We start from the raw sequence: 9194 nt of genomic DNA, 5'->3' as shown, positions 1-9194 counted from the left end.
TTCTGTCGTCAGGCTCCAGGGCACGTGCAGAGCTGTGCTGAGAGCATTATACAAAGGTTCCGTGACCAGAGGTGCGTCGACGTGGTGCCATGGCGCGGGGACAGCCAGCGTGACAGGATGTAGGGGAAGCTGAGACAGTGCCGCACGTGTGGTTTCCAGGAAGACGCCGGCGACGCCGCAGAGGCTTCTAGAAGCCATCGGCACGGCAGCTGTGGTCGCAGATCACACCTGACTGTGACTGGCTGCAACACAAGCTTGGGAACTTCCGGCAGGAAAACTGACGCGTTCTGCGATTAGCCGAGTGGCCGTGACACAGAAGACCCAGATTTGGGATATCTGAGTCGTATTTGGGCAGACTTTTGTGTTAGGTCACAGGCCGTCGGCCTGACATAAACTGTTCTCCGATGTCGTCTCTGTCCGGCTGCAACGATGACGTGGGAGCGTCCAGTGCCCACAGCTGCTCCAGTGTGGGGAGCTGAATGCAGGACGCAACCCACTTGCTGACCAACTGTTTCCTCTCTGCGTCGCCCAGACCCTCGCCTCAGGCCTTGCGGAAATGCTGACCCCTGACCTCTGCGGTGCCGCGAGGCTCTGCCCGTCCCTTCACCGGCCTGGCCGGGCGCTGGGGCGCAGGCTGGATCTTCATCGGTGACCCCCCAAAACAGAGATAGTCCGGGCTGCGATGTCGCTACGAGTCAGTGGGAAGCTTTACGTGCTCACTGTACGACACAGGCGCCGTGAGCCTGAAAGGCAGCATGAAACGGAGCAGCAGCAGGCCCAGGCCCCAGGACACATCGCTTCTGTCATGCAGACGGTTCCTGTCGCTCAAACTAGAGCCGCTTTGCTCACGACGCTACAACACTGAAGTTCCCCGTCGCCCCACGGCCGACCCAGCTAGGGCCCCTCTCCGCAGGCACAGGCCGGGTCCCCTGCGCCCAGCCCAGTCGGACAGTGGACAGCCCCAGGGCCGCGGGTGGACGGGAACATCTCTGATGTCTGCAAATATGTCCGGCTGTGCTCGTGCATTCCCAGCGGGCTTCTCCCCGTGGGGCCACGTGTCTGTGTGGTGGGAGTCACCCCCAGGCTGGGCCTGGGTGAGAGGGGAGCTCTGTGGGCTCTGGGGGCCGGTGGGGGCAGCACCGTCCCCTCCGTCAGCCCCTGGCCCCCGGTGTCCCCATGCCAAGGGACGACGCGAGCCCCCCTCCCTCCCACGGAGCCTCCAGACACTCGCAGGGTCACGCAGAGACACCCAGAAGCCAGGCCCCTCATGCTGTGCAAACTGCAAACATCAAGCTTTCATCAGATTGTTTACGGTGGGAAAACAATTCCCTGCCAGTCCCCTGCCTCGGCGCTTTACTCACGGGCATACACAGAGGGACAGCAGTCAGGGAGCACCAGAGCGAGCCTGGCCCGATGCCCTGCCCTGGACAGTGCGTGTGGCGGCGGACGGGCCCACGCAGTCACTCACATCAGGACTCAGGGATCCCCCGCTGCACTCTGGAGCACACCGGCTGGCCTCTCACTTGAGGCTGAGGAGTCAGAGTCCTGCCCGGGATGGGACCTGACCGGAGCCTCAAGGGGTGGCTCTGAGGGCCGCGTCCCGGCTGGCCAGGGCGGGCCCAGACCTGGGGCCCCAGCCAGGCTGTGGGAGCGCCCGAGGCCCTGTCTGTGCAGGCTGAGCCCCTGTGGGAGTGGAGGGTCCTGTCAGGCGCCCGTGAGCAGGGAGAGCAGGGGTTTTTGTCTCACTTCCCCCCGGGGCCGCAGCACTGTGAAGATGCGGAGAGTCCGTCCCATGTGGCACAGTAGTAGTCAGCCTCGTCCTCGGGCTGCGGCCCCGAGATGACCAGGACCCCTGCGTTGGCCGACGTGTCGCTGGCCCCAGAGAAGCGGCTGGGGACCCCGGCGCCCTGGTGCTTTTCCGAGTCTGACTTGTAGGACAGTAGGTACCGGGGAGGGCGCCCTGGCAGCTGCTGTTGCCAGAATATGCCATAGCTGCCAACGCTGAGCCCACTTCTCAGGGCGCAGGTGAGTCTGGCCGTTGCCCCAGGAGCCGCGGCGAGCGAGGGCGGCTGGGTCAGCACCGGCTGCGAGAGGGAACCTGCACACAGACACAGCAAGTGAGGGTCAGTCCTAGGCGGTTGTTCGGTCAGCAGGATGGGTCAGACCTCTGAGATGTGCCCACCTGTGCAGAGGGACAGCAGCGCCAGGAGGAGAGGCGTCCGGGCCATGGCGCGCGCAGCCCCTTGCTTCCCTGCAGGCTGGAACGGGCTGCCCAGGCCTCTCTTATCCCCTCCCGCTGGCACAGAGGGAGGCGCTGCCCATGCAAATACGCCCAGCACTGCCCCCTGCACCGCAGCACCTGGGCTGTGGGCAGGCGAGGCCTGACTCACGGGTGCCCCCAGGTGGCCTGGGAGCAAGCGCCCGCCCGGCCCACCGCGGACCCTGGCACAGGGGCGCCTGGATCCGGGATCAGGGCTGCTGAGTGCCCGCTGGGGCCAAGGTCCAGCCCTGGCTCTGGCCCTGCAGGGCACCCGGCTGGGGGCCCTGGGCATCCCGCAGCGACGTCTCCGGCGCCCCCTGCTGGCCTGCAGAGAACCTGCCTTCCCTGAACCCAGCGTCCAGGGTCTTTAGCCAGAGTCCTGGGCACCCCACTCCGGGGTGAATGGCACCCGAAGGCCGGTGTGGACAGGTCCTCACCGCTCAGTCCTCACGGTGGACGGTGTCTGCGGTGATCTCACACTACACAGACATTCAGAAGCCGTGTCCGGGAAGCTGGTCTGGCACTGAAAACTGTGTTTCGATTCAGATCGTTTCCAATAGAAAACTATCTCTCTTCAGATTTCCTGCCTTGATGTTTATGTCCTGGGAGTGGGAGTAAGGAAAGAAACAGGATTCAGGGAGAAGCAGGAAAGGGAAAACCTGGGGTCTCCGCTCCCAGACCAGAGGATCGTGGCAGCTGGTGGGGCCGCGTGATATATTCAAACCAGAACTTAATCGTCCAGGGACCCTGTGGGGGAGACACGGAGGATACATCTCTAGGTTGGTAGTGTTTTTTTTTTTTTCTTTTTGATTGTAAAATTGTGTTCCATTCTCTTCAGCTTTTGCATTTTTTTTCTTTTTCACAAGAACAGGGGTACAGGCTACAGGTGGGGGTGAGAGGACTCCAGAGACAGACCAGCAGATCTGCTGAAACACTGCTGAGGGAGCAGCGGGGAGCCAGGAGGGGCCCACTGCGCCCTGAGGCCCCCTGGCCGGGGCTGGACCTCGCGCTGTGGCGCTGATTGCCTGACAGCGCCGTCTTTCAGCCCTGTGCCACCAGGAGGCCCAACCTTTGCACTTTGTCAGTCAAGAAGTCAGTTTTCTCTGGTCTTTGCAGTTGTTTGATGTTTTCATTTATTTTTAAAGAGTTATTCCTGTATGCATACAGAACTGGGGTGCAGGCCAGAAGTACAAAGGCGTTGAGGGGGTTCACCAGAGACAGAGCGGGGAGCAGACCAGGCGGATCTCCTGAAACCCACTGCTGAGGGGGCAGCGTGAGCCAGGAGGGGCTGCTGCGCCCTGGGGTCCCTCCCTGGCTGGAACTGGACTCATGCTGCAGGGGCTGCGGGCAGCCCCCAGTGCTGGGCTTTAAGCCCTGCGCCCCAGGAGGGCCCTGACCTGAACCCATCTTGAGTGGCTCAGCCTGGCTGCTGCCAGGGCTTATCCCCCCAGGTGCCTCTCCGGTCCGCCCGCAACTCCCGCTGTCTGGCTTCTGCCCGCTGAGCTCCCATGTGATTGTCCGTCTACAACTCTGGGTGGCACTGAAAAGTGGACACCTGCCTCAGAGTCAGGTGAGCCCCAGGCTGAGCGGGGTCTGGGCAGTTTGGGCCCCTCGTGGAGTGGCTGGAGGCAGCCAGAGAGCCGGTGCTCACTGGACCCACGTTGCTTCGGCAGGAACCCACCTCACCCACGTGTCCGGGCGGCTTCAGCACAGCCCAAGCCCCAGGGGCGGGGGAGCAGGATAGGGGGCCGTGGGGCACCTGACGCCCCTGCCCAGCTCAGCTGTGGCCCAGGCGAGCGGCTCACTGCTGGAGCCCAGGGGCTGCCCGCAGGCTGTTGCTCACCCTGGCCGCCACCCTTGAGGGCGGGGAGCAATCCCAGCTTGAAATGGTCCCTCAGTATGACAGCCTCGTTGATGCATGGACTGCTGGGGGACCCTGAGGGCATGGGAGGGGCGTGCCCGGGACTGGGCGAGCTGGGCCCGCACAGAGAGCAGCCTCTGGGCCCACCTTCCCCCCCCCCCCCAGCCTCCACAGCAGCTCAGGGCTCCTGCTCCTGCAGACAGAGGGGTTTGCGCCTCCCTTCCCTGCGGCCTGCAGCACAGGCGAGCACTGAGGCTGCCGTCACTGGCCTGGCAGAAGTACTGAGCCTCGTCCCCGGCTGGAGCCCCGCGACAGTCAGGGACTTGGAGCCCGAGCACCGGCCAGGGGCCCCAGAGGGCCGGTGGTCATTACCACGGATCGGGGGCTTGGGGGCTTTTCCTGGGAGCTGCTGGAACCACTGCTTGAGTGACCATCTCCAACACTGAGCCGCTCCCAGCGCAGGGGTGACCCTCTGCCCAGGGCCCCGGAGATGGACTGCGGCTGCGTCTGCACAGACTGGGCCCAGGATCCTGGGAGGGGAGACAGGGAGATGGTGATCTGGGTCTGATACAAGGAGATTTTTCAGGGCCCCCTGCATCTTCTGAGAGCTCCCCCACCCCCAAACTGAGTTCCCTGTGCAAAAAGAGAGGAGAGCAAGGAAGAGAGGAGACCCCACCGTGGTGCTCACAGCCCCCTGAAATCAGCTGTGTCTGGACTGCCCAGGCCACCACCAGCCACAGGAGGGGCTGGGCATGCAGATGATTCATCTGGGGCTCCCCACCCCTCCCTGAGCCCTGCTGCTGGGGATCAGCTCACCCCACACTGAGGAGGTAGAGGTTTGCTTCAGCTGGAGAAAACTGGGGGAGGAAGCACCTGCGGCCCGCACACTCCGGGCCTTTCTCTGGGGATCAGGCCAGCCCAAGAGGACACAGCCGCTGAGTGCCCACCACCTGGGCAGTCGGGGTTCACCCTCAGGGCTGGTCAACCGCAAAAATGAGCCGCACCACAGTGAGAGGGGCCGGGACAGTCCCACAGCGCCCCCCGCTGGCCACAGCGCGCGCCGGCACCCTCCAGGACCGAAGCCCGGAGCCCCCTGTCTGCAGATGGCCGGTCACTGGTCTGCTCACTGTCCCGCGCTGACCCACGGGCTGCGGGAGCCGTGGAGCCGCCCGGGGCCACCGAGGCTTCTCTGCGCTCAGTGATTGCTTAGATTTTTCAAGTAGAGAAAATACTGCCAGCTCATATTCTTCCATGGGTCCTCGAGTTACACTTTGGCCACAGTCAGTATTGCAGAGGCCACATATGTTAAAGCAATGCACCCCACTCCCCTCCTGCACAGTAATGTGCATCTCTACCTCCTATTTTTTTTAAAGATTTATTTATGTATGCACACAGAACTGGGGTACAGGGCAGAAGTTCAGGGGCAGTGAGAAGACTCACCAGAGACAGAGTAGGGAGTAGAGCAGGCTAACTGACGAAGTCCACAGCTGAGGGGAGCAGCGGGGAGACTGGAGAGGTCTGCTGTGCCCTGGGGTCACCTCCAGGGCAGGGATCAAACTCAGGCTGAAACGATTGCAGCCAGTTTGCATGCTGTGTCCTAAGCCATTGCACCACCAGGGAGGGCCTCTACCTTCTATTTTTAAGAAATTTGATATTAGTTTAACTTTTAGATACTTTTACTAATTTACAACATGAAACAACAGCGGATTTATTATCGATGATGTCCAAGTTAAGGTTATTTTTAATGATTTATTTATTTATGCATGCAGACCTGGGGTACAGGCCAGAGGCTTAGGGGCGGTGAGAGGGTTCACCAGAAAGAGTGGGGAGCAGAACAAGAAGAACCTCGAAGTCCACTGCTGAGGGGAGCAGCGGGCGGGTCAGGAGAGGTCTGCTGCCCCCTGTGGGTCACCTCCGCGGCAGGCGGGGATCGAACTCTCGTGGAGTGGCTTTAGCTTCTCAGTGCTGCGCTTTAACCCGCTGCGCCCCCAGGGAGGGCCCCCAAGTTACTTTCGAATCGATTATGCTGTTGGAGTCCGGCACAAGTGGGTGTCCTGTGCGACGGTGGGCACACCCTACTGGGAGTCGGCTGCCCCAGGTCGCCCGGGAACTCTGCCCCCTGCAGCCTGAGCCCCTGCTCCGGATGAACGACCCCCCAGTGTCCTGCGTGCGAGTCGGACCCCGTGGGACTGTGTTCGCGACAGGCATGGAGAGAACTGACTGGGAGAAAGACGGCGAGCGGGGCCCCCTGGGCCGCCAGGGGCTGCACCAGCGGCGGGCGGGAGCCGGGTGAGCCCCAGAGAAGGGCCTGAGGGGTCACACGTGGCGGAGAAACCCTGCAGGGTCCCGGGAGCATTGAGCCCCACTCCTGACTGGGCTCCCGACTGTGCTGAAAGTGGCCCTCGGCCGAACCTCGCGGTCTGGGTCGTCTTCGGGACCCTCTGACCAGCCGTGTGCACTGACCCTGGTGCCCATCCAGCACCCTGAATTTGTGCTCGGCGCGCCCCTGAGGCCGCTGCAGCTCATGTCCCACCCCGCACGGGCTTGCTTCACCCTCGGGAGAGCCCTGGCGTCAGCACCTGCTGACCAGCGAAGGGCCCGCGACTCCTGACCAAGCAGCTGCGCTGTGAGGGGTGCAGGAGGCCCATCTGGGGGTTCTTGCCTCGCTTCCCCACAGGCCCAGAGCACCGTGTCCCGCCCCACTTGCTGCGTTGTGACTGGCAGATGTACTCAGCCTCGTCCTCGGGCTGGAGCCCCGCGATGGTCAGCGAGCCCGAGGTGCCAGACACAGCGCCCGAGAACCGATCAGGGACGCCTGGGCGCCGCTTGCTACTGTCATGTATCAGGAGTTTGGGGACCGTTCCCGGGAGCTGTTGGTACCATTGCAGGGTGTAGCCAGCTCCAAGGTCGGAGCCGCTCCCGGTGCAGGAGATGACCACGCTCTGGCCCAGGGCCCCGGACGCCGAGGACGGCTGCGTCAGCTCCGACTGGGCCCGGGATCCTGGAGCGGGGGACATGGAGATGGTGAGGCCGGCACAGAGCCAGGAGCAGGGGTCGGGCCCCCGGGTCCTCACCTGTGCAGAGGGACAGCAGCGCCAGGAGGAGAGGCGTCCGGGCCATGGCGCGCGCAGCCCCCGAGTCCACACGGCTGGGCCGCCCAGGCCTCCTTTTCTTCCCACCCTCAGCCATGGGGGGTGGGGCGGGGGGCTGGCATGCAAATGGGGCTCAGCCCCTCCCTGGGACCACAGTTCAGCTCACCCCACTCTCGGGGGAAGTTTGCTTCACCCCTTGGGGGAGCCCTGGGAGGAAGCACCTGCCGTCCCCACGCCGGCCCTGCTCCAGGACTGCACCAGGCCGCCGGCCCTCAGCTGCAGAGGCCACAGGGAGCCCCGGCCGCCCCAGGCCAGCGGACAGGGATCCAGCTGGAGGCCCGCGGGCGCCCCGCAGCGCCCCCTGCTGGCGCCGGCGCAGCTGCCCAGAGCCCAGCGGCTGGCTGCCACAGCCCGGGAACCGGGGTGCGCCTGCAGGCCGCGACCCCATTCTCGCAGTGTGACCGCCAGGGCGCGCGGTTATGCCAACGCCTCGCTCTCACAGAGGGTTTGATCTGCGGGCGGGAAAAGTGTCAGGACTAACACCCTAAAGGTTCTGTGCCTAGAGAATAATGTAAGAAAAAGGCATTGTGTCCTTCATCTGTGTGCTAGGTTCGGTAAATGGTTATTTTTCCATGCAGTGTGTGTTCGAATAGGAATCTCCAGCCACTGCTACATAAATCTATTTGCGTTTTAATGTCTCAATTTGTAGCAAAATGAATCGTCCCACATCTCCCTCTACTGGTCACGTTGGGAAAGATGAAAACCAAAGTCAAGGACGCTCTAATGGAGAGTTGCGTGGCTTCCTAGGAGGCCAGATTCAACAGAAACAAAACTGAAAGCCAGGACGATTTCATTTAACAAATAGGGAATGTTATTACAGAGCAATTCGCTCCGCAGTCTACGATGCAGATGATTCCGCAGGACACAGTAATAAACTCAACGATCACACCGGTCCAGGTTCTTGGGTTTGTTCCCAGAACATAAACACCAACATTCCTTTGAAAGCAGCTGTAACAGGGATAAACATGCCTGACCAAGAAGTTGCACAGAAAAGGAATATTAATAGACTGACCGATGCAAATGCTTTCATACAAATGTTGTAAAACATTCAGCAGCAGGTTAATCAATCAGTGCGACATCACAGGATTTACGCCCGGGAAGGAGACAAGGACGCCCCGACTGTCCGGCTGAGGCCGGGCCTCCCCCACCGCGCCCCCACGGACGCTGCCCGATCGCACCCACCTGCGCTCCCTCCGGCCTCTGGGTCAGGCCCGCCCCCTCCGCCTGGGGTCAGGGCGGCCTGGGCACCCTGGAGCTGCAGGACCACCCGCCCCTCGGGGAAAGGGCCGAGCGTCTTCCCACGGCCTTTGTCTTGACCCCGTGTCCGGGATCTGCGCAGGAAGAGAGGCCAAGGTCTGGGGGTACACGCGCGGCGCTCACGGCCTCTGCCGCCCACCGCGGGGCTGGGCTGCGCCGCGCTCTCGGCCGCAAGATGCCTGCCGGGCCTGGCCACCTCTGGGCAGTCACCGTGGGGACGACCCAGCCCTGCAGCCACAGCGGAGGGTTCCTGTCATCTCGGGGCTCCTGGTCAAAGAGGCTCCTGAATCACCATGCTCCAGGGCACCCTGTCAACTGGGGGGCTTGCTGGGGAGGGGCTCATTGAGTGAGTAAAGGGACAATGAGACCCACCTGCTGGCACGAGCGGACAGGCTGATCCTGGGTCACTACAGGGGAGGGAGACGAGTGACCCGGGGAAAGAGAGAGAAGCTGGTGGCCGCCACCGACCAGTCCCGCTGACCTGTAACCCCAATAGTTCCCCGCCAGCCTGCGAAAAGCCACAAGCCAAGTTCTTAGCCACAGCCACAAGGCCAAGGGCCCCCCAAAGCCCACATGGCCAAGAGCCCCCCAAAGCCCACAAGGCCAAGGGCCCCTCAAAGTCCACATGGCCAAGAGCCCCCCAAAGCCCACAAGGCCAAGGGCC

General features: G+C 62.8%; 1 protein-coding gene and 1 gene segment (V, D, J or C); both read right to left on the bottom strand.

The window, feature by feature from the left end:
• LOC101623744 overlaps positions 1 to 2230 on the bottom strand; it is a 6718-nt gene extending 4488 nt beyond the window's left edge. The window contains exons 1-2 of the mRNA XM_004690744.2: positions 2183 to 2230; positions 1747 to 2098 (exon numbers count right to left, since the gene is read on the bottom strand). Of these exons, the coding sequence (XP_004690801.2) occupies positions 1747 to 2098; positions 2183 to 2228 (398 nt within the window). The 5' untranslated portion in view covers positions 2229 to 2230. The remainder of the gene's footprint in view (positions 1 to 1746; positions 2099 to 2182) is intronic.
• A 4440-nt stretch (positions 2231 to 6670) lies between these two features.
• On the bottom strand, positions 6671 to 7243 carry LOC101623281. The segment is given in 2 exon segments: positions 6671 to 7122; positions 7196 to 7243. Coding segments are annotated over 2 exon segments (498 nt in total).
• Positions 7244 to 9194: the final 1951 nt, after the last annotated feature.

The sequence above is a fragment of the Condylura cristata genome, unplaced genomic scaffold (assembly GCF_000260355.1).
Source record: "Condylura cristata isolate star-nosed mole 26May11 unplaced genomic scaffold, ConCri1.0 scaffold00029, whole genome shotgun sequence".
NCBI classification, from domain to species: Eukaryota; Metazoa; Chordata; class Mammalia; order Eulipotyphla; family Talpidae; genus Condylura; species Condylura cristata.
This window is presented reverse-complemented; position numbering and strand designations above follow the sequence as displayed.